The following is a 19,376-nucleotide window of genomic DNA, read 5'->3' as shown; positions in this document are numbered from 1 at the left end:
AGTCCCTGGCCTGCCCCAGCCACATACATCCCCAACTGGGAAAGTCCTGGTGCTGATTTCCACAGCTTACACCACCTGCACAGACTCCCTATCCCCAGCTTCTGGCCTGAGACTTCCTGCATTCACCCCATTCAGTTCCGTTCAGTACAGTTCAGTCGCTCAGTCCTGTCCGACTCTGCGACCCCATGAATCGCAGCACGCCAGGCCTCCCTGTCCATCACCAACTCCCGGAGTTCACTCACACTCACGTCCATCGAGTCGGTGATGCCATCCAGCCGTCTCATCCTCTGTTGTCCCCTTCTCCTCCTGTCCCCAATCCCTCCCAGTATCAGGGTCTTTTCCAATGAGTCAGCTCTTCACATGAGGTGGCCAAAGTACTGGAGTTTCAGCTTTAGCATCATTCCTTCCAAAGAAATACCAGGGCTGATCTCCTTCAGAATGGACTGGTTGGATCTCCTTGCAGTCCAAGGGACTCTCAAGAGTCTTCTCCAACACCACAGTTCAAAAGCATCAATTATTCGGCGCTCAGCCTTCTTCACAGTCCAACTCTCACATCCATACATGACCACAGGAAAAACCATAGCCTTGACTAGACGGACCTTTGTTGGCAAAGTGATGTCTTTGCTTTTGAATATGCTATCTAGGTTGGTCATAACTTTCCTCCCAAGGAGTAAGCGTCTTTTAATTTCAAGGCTGCAATCACCATCTGCAGTGATTTTGGAGCCCAGAAAAATACACTGTTTCCACTGTTTTGACACTGTATCCACTGTTTCCCCATCTATTTCCCATGAATTGATGGGACCAGATCCTATGATCTTCGTTTTCTGAATGTTGAGCTTTAAGCCAACTTTTTCACTCTCCTCTTTCACTTTCATCAAGAGGCTTTTTAGTTCCTCTTTCAGTTCAGTTCAGTCACTCAGTCGTGTCTGACTCTTTGCGACCCCATGAATCGCAGCACACCAGGCCTCCCTGTCCATCACCATCTCCCGGAGTTCACTCAGATTCACGTCCATCGAGTCCGTGATGCCATCCAGCCATCTCATCCTCGGTTGTCCCCTTCTCCTTCTGCCCCCAATCCCTCCCAGCATCAGGGTCTTTTCCAATGAGTCAATTCTCCACATGAGGTGGCCAAAGTACTGGAGTTTCAGCTTTAGCATCATTCCTTCCAAAGAAATCCCAGGGTTGATCTCCTTCAGAATGGACTGGTTGGATCTCCTTGCAGTCCAAGGGACTCTCAAGAGTCTTCTCCAACACCACAGTTCAAAAGCATCAATTATTCGGTGCTCAGTCTTCTTCACAGTCCAACTCTTACATCCATACATGACCACAGGAAAAACCATAGCCTTGACTAGATGGACCTTAGTCGGCAAAGTAATGTCTCTGCTTTTGAATATACTGTCTAGGTTGGTCGTAACTTATCTTCCAAGGAGTAAGTGTCTTTTAATTTCATGGCTGCAGTCATCATCTGCAGTTTCTCTTTACTTTCTGCCATAAGGGTGGTGTCATCTGCATATCTGAGGTTATTGATATTTCTCCTGGCAATCGTGATTCCAGCTTGTGCTTCTTCCAGCCCAGCATTTCTCACGATGTACTCTGCATAGAAGTTAAATAAGCAAGGTGACAATATACAAGCCTTGAGGTACTCCTTTTCCTAATTGGAACCAGTCTGTTGTTCCAGGTCCAGTTCTAACTGTTGTTTCCTGCTTTGCATATAGGTTTCTCAAGAGGCAGGTCAGGTGGTCTGGTATTCCCATCTCTCTCAGAATTTTCCACAGTTTATTGTGATCTACACAGTCAAAGGCTTTGGCATAGTCAATAAAGCAAAAATAGATGTTTTTCTAGAACTCTCCTGCTTTTTCAATGATCCAGCGGATGTTGGCAGTTTGATCTCTGGTTCCTCTGCCTTTTCTAAAACCAGCTTGAACATCAGGAAGTTCACGGTTCATGTATTGCTGAAGCCTGGCTTGGAGAATTTTGAGCATTACTTTGCTAGCGTGTGAGATGAGTGCTATTGTGGGGTAGTTTGAGCATTCTTTGGCATTGCCTTTCTTTGGGATTGGAATGAAAACTGACCTTTTCCAGTCCTGTGGCCACTGCTGAGTTTTCAAACTTTGCTGACATATTGAGTGCAGCACTTTCACAGCATCATCTTCTAGGACATGAAGTAGCTCAACTGGGATTCCATCACCTGCACTAGCTTTGTTCATAGTGATGCTTTCTAAGGCCCACTTGACTTCATATTCCAGGATGTCTGGCTCTAGGTAAGTGATCACACCATCGTGATTATCTGGGTCATGAAGCTCTTTTTTGTACAGTTCTTCTGTGTATTCTTGCCACCTCTTCTTAATATCTTCTGCTTCTGTTAGGTCCATACTATTTTGGTCCTTTATAAAGCCCATTTTTGCATGAAATGTTCCCTTAGTATCTCTAATTTTCTTAAAGAGATCTCTAGTCTTTCCCATTCTGTTCTTTTCCTCTATTTCTTTGCACTGATCATTGAGGAAGGCTTTCTTATCTCTCCTTGCTATTCTTTGGAACTCTGCATTCAGATGCTTATATCTTTCCTTTTCTCCTTTGCTTTTCACTTCTCTTCTTTTCACAGCTATTTGTAGGGCCTCCTCAGATAGCCATTTTGCTTTTTTGCATTTCCTTTCCTTGGGGATGGTCTTGATCGCTGTCTCCTGTACAATGTCATGAACCTCCGTCCATAGTTCATCAGGCACTCTATCTATCAGATCTAGTCCCTTAAATCTATTTCTCACTTCCACTGTATAATCATAAGGAATTTGATTTAGGTCATGCCTGAATGGTCTAGTGGTTTTCCCTACTTTCTTCAATTTAAGTCTGAATTTGGCAATAAGGAGTTCATGATCTGAGCCACAATCAGCTCTTGGTCTTATTTTTGCTGGCTGTATAGAGGTTCTCTATCTTTGGCTGCAGAGAATATAATCAATCTGATTTCAGTGTTGACCATCTGGTGATGTCCATGTGTAGACTCTTCCCTTGTGTTGTTGGAAGAGGGTGTTTGCTATGACGTTCTCTTTGGCAAAATTCTATTAGCCTTTGCCCTGCTTCATTCCGTATTCCAAGGCCAAATTTGACTGTTACCCCAGGTGTTTCCTACTTTTGCATTCCAGTCCCCTATAAAGAAAAGGGCATCTTTTGGGGGTGTTAGTTTTAAAAGGTCTTGTAGGTCTTCATAGAACTGTTCAACTTCAGCTTCTTCAGTGTTATTCGTTGGGGCATAGGCTTGGATTACTGTGATATTGAATGGTTTGCCTTGGAAACAAACAGAGATCATTCTGTCATTTTTGAGATTGCATTCAAGTACTGCATTTCAGACTCTTTTGTTGACTATGATGGCTACTCCATTTCTTCTAAGGGATTCCTGCCCACAGTAGTAGATATAATGGTCATCTGAGTTAAATTCACCCATTCCAGTCCATTTTAGTTCACTGATTCCTAGAATATCGACGTTCACTCTTGCCATCTCCTGTTTGACTACTTCCAATTTGCCTTGATTCATTCCAGGTTCCTATGCAATATTGCTCTTTATAGCATCGGACCTTGCTTCTATCACCAGTCATATCCGCAACTGGGTATTGTTTTTGCTTTGGCTCCATCCCTTCGTTCTTTCTGGAGTTCTCTCTCCACTGATCTCCAGTAGCATATTGGGCACTTACCAGCCTGGGGAGTTCCTCTGTCAGTATCCTATCATTTTGCCTGTTCATACTGCTCATGGGGTTCTCAAGGCAAGAATACTGAAGTGGTTTGACATTCCCTTCTCCAGTGGACCACATTCTGTCAGACCTCTGCACCATGACCCACCCGTCTTGGGTGGCCCCAAACGGCATGGCTTAGTTTCATTGAGTTAGACAAGGGTGTGGTCCATGTGATCAGATTGGCTGTTTCTGTGGTTATGGTTGCAGTGTGTCTGCCCTCTGATGCCCTCTCACAACACCTACTGTCTTAGTTGGGTTTCTCTTACCTTGGACGTGGGGTATCTGTTCACAGCTGCTCCAGCAAAGTGCAGCTGTTGCTCCTTACCTTGGATGAGGGGTATCTCCTCATGGCCACTCCTCCTGACCTTGAACGTGGAGTAGCTCCTCTCGACCCTCCCACGCAGCCGCCACTCCTTGGACGTGACGTTGCACTTCTCAGCCGCTGCCCCTGACCTCGGGAATGGTGTAGCTCCTCTCGGCCACTGCCCCTGACCTCGAGGTCAGGGGCAACAGCCCAGACAAGCACTCACCCCATACCCTTGTCCAAATAGAATTACACCTTCCTCCCACTCTTCAATTACCAGTAGGTGACTTCTGACACTGTCTCCCCAAGAAGTCACTACCCAAACACTGGCTCACAGCTCATCCTCTTGCCTAGGAGGCCCAAGTTCTAGTACCATCATGCACCACCCCAGTGGCCTCAGATACTGTCCCCAGTTTTAACCACAAGGTCCTATCTTCAGCCAGGGTAGACAGAAACTTTAAGGCCACTCTCAATTTCTCTGCCTGCAGCCTTGAACACTTCCTGGCCAAAATGACACATTCAAGAAGTTCTGCAACTGCCCTATCCTAGTAGAGGGCTCATCAGAAGTCACCTTCCCAGGGCTCTAACCTTGCATCCCAGGTCTCACCTCTGCAACCAGGCATCAGTTCAGTTCAGTTCAGTCACTCAGTCATGTCTGACTCTTTGTGACCCCATGAATCACAGCACGCCAGGCCTCCCTGTCCATCACCAACTCCTGGAGTTCACTCAGACTCACGTCCATTGAGTCAGTGATGCCATCCAGCCATCTCATCCTCTGTTGTCCCCTTCTCCTCCTGCCCCCAATCTGTCCCAGCATCAGAGTCTTTTCCAATGAGTCAACTCTTCTCATCAGGTGGCCAAAGTACTGGAGTTTCAACTTTAGCATCATTCCTTCCAAAGAAATCCCAGGGCGTCAGGCCACACCAAATTCCTCCATCAGGCTCCTCTCCCCACTTCCCAGGAGTTACTCGGTCCCTTGGAGAGCAGATGCCCAGCCAGTTAAGCTTTCATATCATGTGGTAGGCTGAACAATGTATGCCCAAAGATGGCCACAGCCTAATCCTGGAAACCTACAAAGGAAAAGGGACTTTCGTGATGTGAATAAGTTAAGAATATTGAGATGGGGAGATTATCTTGGATTCCCTAAGTGGGCCTGACATGATCATAATAGTCCTTTTCTCGAGAGAGGCAGGAGAGCAGAGGGCTTAGTGGGAGATGTGACAAGAAAGGCAAGAAGTTGAAGAGACACAAGAGGGACCACAAACCAAGGAATGCAAGCAGCCTCTCGAAGCTGCAAAAGGCAAGGAAATGAATTCTCCTCTGAAGTCTCAAAGAAGGAATGTAGCCATACCAGCACACTGATTTTAGACTTCTGAGCTCCATAACTATAAGAAAATTAACATGTGCTGTTTTCTAATATTTATTTGTTTAGCCAGGTCTTAGTCGTGACGTGAGATCTTAGCTACAGCATGTGAACTCTTAGTTGCAGCATATGGGATCTAGTTCCCTGACCCAGGATCGAACCTGCACCCCTTGCATTGGCAACTAGAGAAAGCCCAAGTGTAGCAGTGAAGACCGAGCACAGCCAAAGAGGAAAAAAAAAAAAAAAAAGGTAACAAAGTGAGAAAATGGAACTAACCTACAGAGTTGATGGTGTCACTGAGCCAGTGATTTAACCAGTCCTGGAGCCACCTACATCTACTCTAATTGATGAAGATAAGAATTTAAATTTAAGTCCTCCTTACCCTCCTGATTCTTTAAGCCATCATAAGCTGGTTTTTCTGTGATTTTCAGCCAAAGACATCTTTGATATATTTTTACAGCTTTTTTGAAATCTAACAATTAGTTGTTCATATTTAGAGTGCAAAATTTGATCAGTTTTGGCAAATGCATACACCCATGAAACCATCACTAAAATCAAGATGATAAGCGTATTTATTGCCACCAAAGTTTCCTACATGCCCCTTTTTCTGTGGACACGACTTCTATTTCTCTTGAGCAAATATTGGGTTGACCAAGAAGTTTGTATTGGTTTTTCCATAACATCTTACAGAAAAACCAGAGTGAACTTTTTGACCAACCCCATATTAAGGAGTTGAATGGCCGAGTAGAATGTAAGATGCATGCTTAACTTTTTAGGATATAGCCAGTTTTCCAAAGTGGTTCACTTTCCCACCAGGTATGTGAGAGTTCCAGTTGCTCCACATCTTTGCCAACTCTTGATATGATTGACATTTTGAATTTTAACCATTGGAGGGAAGGTGTAGTGGTTATCTTACTGTAGTCTTAATTTGCATTTCCCTAGTGAATAATAATATTAAGAAATCTTTATGTGCTTATTTCCATTGAAATCTCTTCTTTAGTATATGTTCAAAACTGATTGAGTTGGAAGCTTTTTTTTTTTAATGTATTCTAGAAACAAGAATCCACTCCTTTTAAATTTTTCAAAGCTGTTTTGGCTAGTTTAGATACTTTGCATTTCCACATAAATTTTTAAATCTTTTGCCAGATATGTGTTTTGCAAATATTTTCTCAAAGTTTATAGTTTATCTCTCCATTTTTATAACAGTGATTTTTGAATAGCAAAAATTTTTTAATTTTGATAAAGTCCAATTTTTAAATGATTTTTTCTTGTATAGTACATGCTTTTTGTCTTATTTTTTTAATCTTTGCTAAACCCCATGACACTAACATTTTCTCTTGTTTTCTTATTGAAGTTTTATAATTTCAACTCATATTGAGATTAATGATCCATTCTGAGTTAGCTTTGTAAAGAGAATTGTGGTTTATTATTTTTTGCATATGGTAACCTATTATTCCAGCACTATTTTTTGAAAAATAAATTTTTTCCTCATTGAATTATCTAGATAACTTGGTCAAAGATCAACTGGTTATATAAGTGGCTCTATTTTGGTCTCTCTGTTCTATACTATTGTTCTGCTATGTGTCTTTACATGAATGTTACACTCAGATGGTAAAGAGCCTGCCTACAAAGCAGGAGACCTGGCTTCAGTTCTGAGGTCAGGAAGATCCTCTGCAGAAGGGAATGGCAACTCACTCCAGTGTTCTTGCCTGGTGAATTCCATGGACAGAGTAGCCTGGCAGGCTACAGTCCATGGGGTCACAAGAGTCAGACACGACTAAACTACTAACACTTTCACTTTCACCACATTATCTTAATAACTATAACTTTATAACTAGTTTTCAACTCAGTGTATATCTCTTAATTTTAACTTTTTCAAAGTTGTTTTGGCTACTCCAGATATTATGCATTTCCATATAAATTTTAAGATCAACTTGTAAATTTCTATCCAGAAAACTACTAAAATTTTTATTTATATTACATTGGATCTGTAGATCATTTGAGGAAAATTGCCATCTTAATATTTTTATGGGTTACAACATTTATTGCTGAATTGTTATTATATGGCTTATTTATTCAGTATCTTTTCTATTTATTTTTAATTGAAGGATAATTGCTCTACAATGTTGTGTTGGTTTCTGCCATACGACAATGTAAATCAGTCATAAGTTTACATATACACTTGCCTCTTGAGCTTCCCTCCCACCTCACCCCTATCTTCACAGTCTTGAGTGTTCCAATCCGTGATATAGTTCTCCATTTTTTAAGATCTTCTTCAATTTCTTTAAACAATGTTTTTCACTTTTAAATGTTATAGATCTTGCACATATTTTATCAATTTTATACCTAAACATTTCATACTTTATGGAATTATTTTTTAACTTTCTACTTTACATTGGAGCATAATCCACTAACAATGTTGTGATGGTGTCAGATGGATAGGAAAAGGACTCAGGCACACGAATACATGTATCCATTCTTCCCCAAACTCCCCTCCCATTCAGGCTGCCACATTACACTGAGCACAGTTCCCTGTTGCAATTATTACTGATATTTCATTTCAACTGCAATTGTTTGTTGCCATTATACAGAATTATTACACTGCTTATAATCTTCAGTACAATGTTGAATAAAAGTGGTGAGAGTAAATATTCTTGCTTCTTGCTTCCTTCCTGAATTTAGGAGGAAAGCATTTAGTCTTTCAAAATTAAATATGATATTGGCTACAGTTTTCCCATAGATGTCCTTCATCAATTTGAAGAAATTCCCTTTTATTCCAGGTTTGCTGAGAAGTTGTATTAATGTCATGGATGTTGTTGTGTCAAAAGACCTTTCTGTGTCTATTGAGATGATCATATATTTTTTGTTTTTTTAGTCTACTAACATGATGAATTATATTAATTGACTTTTTAAATGTTAAATCAGTTTTGCATTCTTGGGATAAACCCTACTTCGTCAAGATACATTATCCTGCTTATATATTGCTGACAAATTTGAGAAAACTATAGTAAGAATTTTGCATTTATCATAAGGGATATCGGTCTCTAGTTTTCTTTTGTTATTTTATTCATTTTATTTTTTCGGTTGTGCTGGGTCTCCATTGCTGCATGCGGGCTTTCTCTAGTTGCAGCCAGTGGGGGCTACTCTTCGTTGTGGTACGTAGGCGTCTCACTGCAATGGCTTCCCTTGTTTCAGAGCACAGCCTCCAACGCTCAGTAGTTGTGGCATAAGGGCGCAATTGCTCTGAGGCACATAGAATCATCCTGGACCACAGATCAAACCTTTGTCCCCTGAATTGGCAGGCAGACTCCCACCCACTGTACCACCAGGGAAGTCCCCAGTTTTCTTTTATTGTAATGTTTTTGTCCAGTTTCAGCATCAGAAGGAAAAAGAAGAAAAGGTCCGTATAGTCAAAGCTATGGTTTTTCCAGTAGTCATATATGGATGTGAGAGTTGGATCATCAAGAATTGAAGCTTTTGAACTGTGATGTTGGAGAAGACTCTAGAGAGTTCAAGGAGATCGAACCAGTCAATCCTAAAGGAAATCAACTGTGAAGATTCACTGGAAGGACTGATGCTGAAACTGAAGCTCCAATAATTAGGGCACCTGATGTGAAGAGGTGACTCATTGGGAAAGACCCTGATGCCGGGAAAGACTGAAGGCAGGAAGAGGAGGGGACAACAGAGGATGAGATGGTTCGGTAGCATCATCGACTCAATGAACATGAGTTTGAGCAAACTCCAGGCAAAGGACAGGGAAGCCTCGTATGCTGCAGTTCATGGGGTCACAAAGAGTCAAACAAAACTGAGTGACTGAAGAACAGCAATAAGACTGTGTAAATTTGTTAAAACTTGTCAAAATGAAGTTCCCAAGTTGATACATCTTATTGTATATACTGTCTCAATGAAGCTTTTTTGCCCCTGGCTTGAGGATGATTAAACAGATAATGGGATAGACTGTGGTGGACATTTCCTTGGTTTTAGCTGTTAGGGGAAGGAGGGAAGGAGAAAAATTGGGAGTGGATTGTATTATGATGAGAAAAGAGGCACTGTTGACATTACCTCTGATGAGGGTTCCCTCTTTTTTTTTTGGCCATGCGGCCAATCTAACTTTAGCTGCCCTTAAGGTCCCCTGGAACAACTCATTGACCCGGTGAGTCTTAATAATTCATCGCCTTACTTTCAAGTCACAGTTTAACTTGGTACCTCTAAAAAAGTTATAAACACTAGTTTTTAGTGCGGGTGACTTAAGGCCACAGTAGAACCAGGAACTGATGAACTGAGAAGACAAACAACAGCCTGTCTCCTCCACCCCGCACCAAAAGCCTGGAAAGTTTGTGGGAGCAAGAGGCCTCCGCTCCTGGCCCCCTGCGAGGTCCTACCCCATGGCATTCAATGACCTCCTGCTGCAGGTGGGGGGCGTCGGCCGCTTCCAGAAGATCCAGCTGATTCTGTTGACTCTGCCCCTGCTCCTGACGTTTTTGCACAACACCCTGCAGAACTTCACCGCCGCCATCCCCACCCACCACTGCCGCCCGCCTGCCAACACCAACCTCAGCAAGGACGGGGACCTGGAGGCCTGGCTGCCCCGGGATGGGCAGGGGCAGCCTGAGTCCTGCCTCCTCTTCACCTCCCCCCAGCAGGGACCACCCTTTCCCAATGGCACAGAGACCAACGGCACAGGGGCCACAGAGCCCTGCCCCCACGGCTGGATCTACGACAACAGCACCTTCCCTTCCACCATCGTCACTGAGGTGAGGAGCCCTGGGCCCCCAGCTCCTCCTCCCAACCCCTGCGTCCCCATCTTACCATCCCCACACATACCCACACACACGCAGACACACACACACACAGACTGTGCGAACCTGACCTGAATTTGTCCAAAGACCCTGGAGCTATGAAGCGTTCTGCCCAAAATGCAGGACAGTGAACAGGGATTGGAATTGAGGTCTTCCTGGTAGAAAAGGTTATGGAGCGCCTTGCAGAAAGCTGTTCCCTGCCCCTCCAACCTCCCCCAGACAGAGAGATACTTCTGCTGGAGTTCAACAGTCCACTTTGGTTTCCCTGATAGTTGGAAGGTATGGGAGTGGTACAGAGAGGTGGAGAAAGGAGGCAAGCAGAGAGTGGAGGGCAAAGAGAATATTCCTGAGCAGGGGATTCTGGGCTCAGAGTCCTAGAGACAAAAACAATTTCCTGACTTCATCTAGAAATAGCTCTCGGCAGCTGGGGCCAGAAGATGGAGAGCAGCCAAGGAACTAAGATGGGAAAGAGAACAGGGTTATGGGGAGGGGGAGGGTCCTTTCATCTCTAGTGATTTAACACCCCTCCCCCGAAACACACACACAGCCGATTGTAGAGGCTCCCTGGCCTGCTAAATGGTTCATCCGGCTGAATTCTGCACTCTGTAGCTGTCGCATGGATCGTGCTCTTAACATCTGTTCTAGTCAATGGTCTTTTGGTTGCAAGAAAGAGAAGCTCTCTCCAGTCACCTCATGAGGAAAGGGATCTCAGGAAATCCAAGGGCAGGAAACAAAGCGTGTCCAGGCTTCATGGCAACTGGAACCAGGGACTGGAGCACCAGAGGCATCACTATACACTCACTCTATGGACTCTCCTCCTCAACCCATTTCATCTGTGTGCTCATCTCACAAGACGACTGCAGATCCCAGCTGTGACCCATTACCTCTCAGATTTAGGGCCCACCACCAACCAAAGGGGCTTCCCAGATAACTTGAGTGGTAAAGAATCTGCTGCCAATGCAGGAGACATAAGAGGCACAGGTTCGATCCCTGGATTGGGAAGGTCCCCTGGAGAAGGGCATGGCAACATGGCAACTCCAGTATTCTTGCCTGAAGAATGCACATGGACAAAGGAGCCTGGGGGCCTACAGTCCACGGGGTCACAAAGAGTCACACGAATGCACCAGCCAGAACATTTCCGTAAATCTTAATTCAAATTCTTAGAAAAGGCTCTGATTGGCTCAACCCAACACATTGATGGGTAGCCCCCGTCACAATCCTGCAATTGGCTCAGATGTCTACATTTAATCTAATCATCGCACCAAGGGGCAAAATAGTGGGATTATGTGGCCCATTGCCTGGTAATCAGGGCTGTGCAGAAAAGATGACTTGAGACAGGGCTGTGGGTGAACACAATCTCCAGACCTGCCTGATGTGGCATCAGTCTGAAAGTGGTAGGAGTTAAGCCATACTTCCCACTAGCCAGACCCAAGACACAGAAGCAGAAGGTGAGTAAAGATGGCTAGTCCTCCTCCCTCTGAGCGTCATAAGACATCTCCTCCCGGCACGGTTGAGGGGGAACGCCTTCCTTATTCTCCAGCCTCCGCTCAAATTCTAAGACATCCTCCTCCGCCCACCTTAACTTGTATGCTATCAATCCCTCCAATTCTGCTTTTCCATTTCCCTTCTTAAAACTCTGCACCCTGCTTTCCAAGTTCGACAGTACTCCAGGAACTATTAATATCAACCTCGCTGTTGTTCTTCTGTTCAAAACAGCAGGCAGTGTGATCAGAAGCTCAAATTTCTTTGGATTCCTTGCCATCTGGAGCAAAGAATCTGGGTGAGTGAGCACCTTAGCTTTCCTTCTAAATGGAGAGTTAGTAGTCATCATCAGTTTCGGTGACTGACAAAGCCAGATGCCCACAATTTTCCTGAGTTGTGGGGAGAGGCCAAGAATAATCCAGTCCTCTTCCAACAGGTTCTGTGTGAGAGACCAACGTCCACAATATTTTAATGAACACAACCAGGATAACTCTTCCTTGGGCCAATAATGCCAAATGCTGCACCACCAGAAAACACTTCATTAGGATAATAACCAGATTACATGTATAGCCCAGTGTGAAGCTGGACCTTTTCAGTCGTGAAGCAAATGAAATAGCTCACAAGTTATCAAGGGTTGCTTAACCAAGAAGATTAGTCTCAATGAAGATGCTCCACCCAGGCCACGTGGCTGTATCTAGTAGGCACAGCAGCACAGGTCACCTGAGGAAGACAAGTCCCAGCTTGCCCCTTGGAAAGAACTCCCAAAGGGCCCTGTATCCCAGAGGGACACTTCATCCTTCTGAATGCAAAGCAAAAAAAAAAAAAAATTAGTATAAGAAATAAGATGCTAGCTTTGGGTTATAATTTTAAAGAAAAACTACCTGAGCTCTTCTCCTTATTTTCTTTTTTAGTATTTATTTGTTTATTTAGCCAAGTCAGGTCTTAGTTGCGTCATGCGAGGTCTTTCTTTGCAGCACACGGACTTTCTAGTTGCGGCAAGCAGGCTTCAATATTTGTGGCACACTGGCTGAGTTGCTCTGAGGCAAGTGGGATCTTAGCTTCCCGACCAGGAATCCAATGTGCGTCCCCTGCATTGCAAGGTGGATTTTAACCACTGGACCACCAGGGAAGTCCCCTCCTATTTCCTTCTGAATTAAAATATTCTGAGTATGCTCCTTGGAAGAAAAGTTATGACCAACCTAGACAGCATATTAAAAAGCAGAGACATTACTTTCCCAACAAAGGACCATCTAGTCAAAGCTATGGTTTTTCCAGTAGTCATGTATGGATGTGAGAGTTGGACTATAGAAAGTTGAGTGCTGAAGAATTGATGCTTTTGAACTATGGTGTTGGAGAAGAGTCTTGAGAGTCCCTTGGATAGCAAGGAGATCCAATCAGTCCATCCTAAAGGAAATCAGTCCTTAATATTCATTGGAAGGACTGATGCTGAAGCTGAAACTCCAATACTTTGGCTACTTGATATGAAGAACTGACTCATTTGAAAGGTCCCTGATGCTGGGACAGATTGAAGGCAGGAGGAGGAGGGGACAACAGAGGATGAGATGCTTGGATGGCATCACCAACTCAATGGACTTGAGTCTGAGTAAACTCTGGGAGTTGGTGATGGCCTGGCGTGCTGTAGTCCATGGGGTTGCAAAGAGTCGGACACGACTGAGTGACTGAACTGAACTAAATAACTGGCAGCTGCTATCTGAACTGTATGAGTCAAGACTCCTGTTTGCTAGTGGCTGCAGTTCAACTCAAACTAATCTGAGCGTGAGAAGAGGGTATAAAGGTTCCCATAACCCAACCACAAGACAAACAAAGGCAGAGCTGGCTCTAGGGGCCAGGGGAACCAGGGCCACGTGTGCAAGACCTTTGTTGGCTCTCATCTATTCTCTGCATGATGGGTGTGTAACTATGACACAGATGCTTCATTTAACATGGCCACTGCCCATTCTGGGCTCACTTCTAATAACTGTCTCTCTGCTTCACCTTTTTTTAAAGTTTTTTGAATAATTTTATTTATTTATCTTTGACTGTGTTGGGTCTTCATTGCTATGCGGATTTTTCTCTGGTTGTAGCAAGCAAGGGCTCCTCTCCAGTTGTGGCGTAAAGGCTTCTCACTGCGGCGGCTTCTCTTGTTGCTGAGCCCAGGTCCTACGGCGCCAGGGCTTCAGTAGCTGCAGCATGCGAGCTCAGTAGTAGTTGCAGCTCCCAGGCTCTAGACCACAGGCTCAGTAGTAGTGGCGCACAGGCTTAGTTGTTCCAAGGCACGCGGGGTCTTCCAGGACCCGGGATCAAAGTCATGTCTCCCGCATTGGCAGGCAGATTCTTTATCACTGAACCAGCAGGGAAGGCCTCTCTGCTTCAACTTTGAAAAATTCTAGGAAAGACATTTTCTGACCTGGGTCAGGTGCCCACCCCAGATCCAATGCCTATAAGGCAGAGAGGGCCTGAGTTACTATGAATGGCTGGCCAGAGTCCCCCTTTCACTTCTGTTCTGCAGGTGAACAGCAGTTACCATTTCGTGGCTCTGCTTCCTGGTCCCACTGCCACTTGTTTTCTCTTTTTCTTTCCCCTGAGGCCAGTCTCACAGCATCTTTCATTTATCACAGGCTTTATCAAGTTAGCAGTGCAGAGCTGTCCTAGGCAGCAGTTCTCTGAGTCTCCCTCAAATCCACCACTATCCATTCCTACACTTTGGTTCCTTAGGGACGAATAAACAACAAGGTCCTGTTGTCTAGCACAGGGAATTATATTCAAGATACTGTAATAAACCATCATAGAAAAGAATATGAAAAAGAATATATGTGTGTGTAACTGGATCACGTTGCTATACAGCAGAAATGAACACAAGTATACTGTGAGGTGCAATGTAAATAAGCTTCGGCTTATATATATATATATATAAGCACTGTATCAGTTCAGTTCAGTTCAGTCGCTCAGTCGTGTCCGACTCTTTGCGACCCCATGAATCGCAGCATGCCAGGCCTCCCTGTCCAGCACCAACTCCCAGAGTTTACTCAAATATATCTATGTGTGTGTGTGTGTGTGTGTGTGTGTGTGTCTGAGGCCCAGGAGCACACAGAGGTATATGATCCTCAAGAGTCTCAGGTGTACATGAAGAGAACGTATATAGTAAAAGTCTATGCTCACCCTAAGGTGATATAACCCCTTGCACTGTTGCTTTTACAGAAGACAAGTGCCTTACGGCAAAGCAGAGGCAGAGAAATTCTTTCTGACTACATATTCCATATTCATTTATCAGTTTCTATTCTGAACTACACCCAGATTTCATCACTAGGCTGCATACAAATTTTGTTCTCTTCTCACTCCTCTGGCTTCTTTTGTTATTTGACAAATCCTTATTTTTCCATTTTCTCTAAAATTGATACATCTATTTTTTTTTAAAATTTTATTGAAGTACAGTTGATTTCCCTGGAGAAGGAGATGGCAACACACTCCAGTATTCTTGCCTGGAGGGTTCCATGGACAGAGGAGCCTGGCGGGGTACAGTCCATGGGATCACCAAGAGCTGGACACAGCTGAGCAACTATCACTCACAGTTGATTTACAATGTACTTCATAGTGCACTTGTGTTCATTTCTGCTGTATAACAAAGTGATCCAGTTACACACATATATATGTATTCTTTTTCATATTCTTTTCTGTTATGGTTTATCACAGGATATTGAATATAGTTCCCCATGCTATCCAGCAGGACCTTGTTGTTTATCCATCCTGTATACAATAGTCTGCGTCTGCTAATCCCACACTCCTAATCCTCCCCTCCTCCAGCACTTCTCTGATTTCTCTCCTCTTTCCTACACCCTCTTGCTTCTCATCTTCCCATTCCTCAGTTCCAGTCTATCTTATTCCTAACTCCTCCCTACAATGCGTCTCCATCTCCACGGTCATATTCTATTCACAAGTTTCCAGTAGGGACTATTAAAATGAAGTCCCAGTTTGACAAAGCCCTAAAATCTTTTTAAAATAAAAGTTATATCAGATAACACATAGGATTACAGAAGAGTAGTTATTTTAATAAAACAGCAAAAAAGTTCATTGCTTTTTTCACTTTTCATTTTATATTCCAGTTCAGTCACTCAGTCGTGTCCGACTCTTTGCAACCCCATGAATCACAGCACACCAGGCCTCCTTGTCCATCACCAACTCCTGGAGTTCACCTAAACCCATGTCCATTGAGTCAGTGATGCCATCCAACCATCTCATCCTCTGTCGTCCCCCTCTCCTCCTGTCCTCAATCTTTCCCAGCATCACGGTTTTTTCAAATGAGTCAGCTCTTCCCATCAAGTGGCCAAAGTATTGGAGCTTCAGCTTCAACATCAGTCCTTCCAATGAACCCCCAGGACTGATCCCCTTTAGAATGGACTGCTTGGATCTCCTTGCAGTCCAAGGGACTCTCGAGAGTCTTCTCCAACACCACAGTTCATAAGCATCAAATTTTCAGTGCTCAGCTTTCTTCACAGTCCAACTCTCATATCCATACATGACTACTGGAAAAACCATAGCCTTGACTAGATGGACCTTTGTTGGCAAAGTAATGTCTCTGCTTTTGAATATGCTGTCCAGGTTGGTCATAACTTTTCTTCTAAGGAATAAGCGTCTTTAAATTTCGTGGCTGTAATCACCATCTACAGTGATTTTGGAGCCCCAAAAAATAAAGTCAGCCACTGTTTCCACTGTTTCCCCATCTATTTGTCATGAAGTGATTGGACTGGATGCCATGATCTTCGTTTTCTGAATGTTGAGCTTTAAACCAACTTTTTCACTCTCCTCTTTCACTTTCATCAAGAGGCTCTTTAGTTCTTCACTTTCTGCCATAAGGGTGGTGTCATCTGCATATCTGAGGTTATTGATATTTCTCCCGGCAATCTTGATTTCAGTTTGTGCTTCCTCCAGCCCAGCATTTCTCATGATGTACTCTGCATATAAGTTAAATAAGCAGGGTGACACTATACAGCCTTGACATACTCCTTTTCCTATTTGGAACCAGTTTCTTATTCCATGTCCAGTTCTAACTGTTGCTTCCTGACCTGCATACAGATTTCTCAAGAGGCAGGTCAGGCGGTCTGGTAGTCCCATCTCTTTCAGACTTTTCCACAGTTTATTTAGGGCTTCTCAGATGGCTCAGTGGGTAAAGAATCCTCCTGCAATGCAGGAGATGCAGGTTTGTTCCCTGGGTCAGGAAAGTCCCCTGGAGGAGGACATGGTAACCCATTCCAGTATTCTTGCCTGGGGAATCCCATGGACAGAGGAGCCTGGCAGTCTACAGTCCACAGGGCCTCGAAGAGTCAGACATGCCTGCAGCGACTGAGCGTGTGTACATAGCTATTTAACAACGCTGTGTTCGTCTCAGCTGTACAGCAAAGTTATTCCGTTATACATATACCTGTATCTACTCTTCTTTAAATTCTTTCCCCCTTTAGGTTGTGGCATAATATTGAGCAGAGTTTCTGTGCTATACAGTAGGTCCTTGTTGATTACCCATTTTAATTATAGCAGTGTGTACATGTCTATCCCAAACTTCCTAATTATCCCTGCCCTCCCCCCTTTCCCCCTGGTAACCATAAGCTCCTTCTCTCAGTCTGTAAGTCTCTTTCCGTTTTGTAAAGAAGTTCATTTGTACCATTTTTTGGTTCATTTGTTCTTTTATTTTTTTTTTAGATTCTGCATGTAAGTGACAGGGAGCAATATTTCTCTTACTCTGTCTGAAAGTCCATTGCTCTTTGGAGAAAGTGTTCAAATGCCAGCCTCCCAAATTGTATATCATGTGGTGTGTGCACAGGGTATTAATAGTTCCACGGTAATAATTAAATTCACAAATAAGGACTTCTTTCCAATCAAATCAAGATTATCAAGCAATTATACCTGAAGGATGAATTCATTTGGATATATATTAATACAACCTAGGGAGCATTCCCTAAACATCCTGGTCATCCCAGTCCCTTTTCCTTTTTCTTTTTTCTGTTAACAAAAGAAATGACTTTTAAAATTCACTCAAAAGTATACAAAAATTAGCTCTTACTTGTAAATGAGACACCACACTCATTTGTCATCTTCACTTAATTTTAAAGGCATCTTGTGAGCAGTATGATTTTTCTGCAGGCTCTAGACATGTTTTACTCCACCTTGAAATGAAGTACTTTTAAAATGGGAATCTTTTTTCTAATATTCATTTAAAAGAGCAACAAAAGTTAAACTATTAGTTAAGGTATTCAAGTGCTGCTTACACAAGATTGCAAATAACTACACCCTCTCAGACTTGTTTATGGAAAATGAAGGGAAGGATGCAAGGGTATTTCACAGAACCCTAGGTCAAGAACTTGAGCCCAGTCTCATGAGAGACCGCAGTCAGGTGGTTGAGGAGAACCAGGGCACCCGGACTCTCCATCCCTACCTCTCTGGCACTGTGCTCTCACCCTGATCTCTCTGACTAGCTCCCTCGTCCTTCTTCCCCTCAGCCCTCCTCCTCTCCCCCTTCCCCCTCCCCCTCCTCCTCCTGCCTCTCTTCCCCTGCGTCTTCTTTTTCTCCTCTCCCACTCTCTCTCTGTTGCATGATTTCTCAACTCCACTTCCACGTTGCTCCACATTTGGCCCTCTCATCCCAGCTTTGAGTGTCCTTACAAACCTTGCTTCTCTGAGTCCCTTTTCCAAATCTGTAAGAAAAAGAACCAGATTTTTAATTCTATCAGTTTTCTTCAGCTGCACCCAAAGAGGGACAGGTTAAAGAGCCCTGAAAGAGGGTAAGCGATTAGTGCTCTGAAAAAGGGAGCAGGCTACTCAGTCATTCCCAAAAATATCTCCTACGTGTTTTGAAATCACTTGAATCATTGTCACCAGGACAAGATGGCAAGAAAGATTGTGTGACTCAGGGAGCAGGCTCTCCTTATGTGCCGGTCCCAATCCAACATACTCAGCCCACTGGGAAGGATGGAGTGGACTGTGGTGGGGCCAGCCTGGCTCTCCTTGACTCCGGTTCTTCCTTCCTCACAGTGGGACCTTGTGTGTACACGCAAGACTTTGGTGCAGTTGAGTCAGTCCATCTTCATGGCAGGGATACTGGTCGGAAGCTTGATGTCTGGGATCATGGCAGACAGGTCAGTAATAAACAAGCCTGAATCAAGGAGCAAAAACATAGCCCCTCTAGGCTGGACACAGAGGGGAGACTGGCAGCCCTGAGAATCCAGAGAGGGACACAGAACTGACCCACCCAAGCCTGACCTTGTCTGAAAGGTCTGCAGAAATCACACAACTGTCCATCAGCACTTTCCAGGTTCACCTCCTTCCAGTTCCTCCTCACAATACCCTTGGGAAGCCAGCATGAATGTTACCGTTAACTGCATTTTACTAATGAGGACACTCAGGTTCAGGGACGCTAGATAATTTGCCCAAGGTGCCTAGAAGGAATCCAGAAAATTATGTTGTTAATTCTGAGGAGTGGGATTGGAAAGAAGAGAACTTTTCATTCTTTGTTATTATACTGTTTGAACTTTTATGGTAGTTCATTACTTTTGTGATTATAAACTTTTTTTTCCCGGCGGCGCTGGGTCTTTTCTCTAGCTGCAGAGAGCAGGGACTACTCTGTGCTGTGAAGCACAGGCGCTAGGCACTCGGGTCTGTCATTGCAGCACACAGCCTCAGTAGCCGTGGCGCATGCGCTTAGCTGGCGCGTGGTACGT

At 44.0% G+C, this 19,376-nt stretch overlaps 1 protein-coding gene across 3 annotated transcripts in view; it reads left to right on the top strand.

Annotated features, from left to right (window-relative positions):
* Positions 1-8,448: 8,448 nt before the first annotated feature.
* The window catches only part of LOC138426959 (solute carrier family 22 member 6-like), a 28,480-nt gene continuing 17,552 nt past the window's right edge, over positions 8,449-19,376 (top strand). For 2 of the 3 annotated variants that reach the window (XM_069566008.1, XM_069566007.1), the window contains exons 1-2: positions 8,449-10,143; positions 18,691-18,794. In XM_069566008.1, the coding sequence (XP_069422109.1) occupies positions 9,775-10,143; positions 18,691-18,794 (473 nt within the window). In that variant the 5' untranslated portion in view covers positions 8,449-9,774. Of the gene's footprint in view, positions 10,144-11,904; positions 11,969-18,690; positions 18,795-19,376 lie in introns of all 3 variants that reach the window. The other variant, XM_069566009.1, reaches the window with a different exon arrangement.

Source organism: Ovis canadensis, chromosome 21 (assembly GCF_042477335.2).
Source record: "Ovis canadensis isolate MfBH-ARS-UI-01 breed Bighorn chromosome 21, ARS-UI_OviCan_v2, whole genome shotgun sequence".
Taxonomy (NCBI): Eukaryota; Metazoa; Chordata; class Mammalia; order Artiodactyla; family Bovidae; genus Ovis; species Ovis canadensis.
Note: the sequence above shows the minus strand (reverse complement) of the source record. Positions and strands in the feature narration are given on the sequence as shown.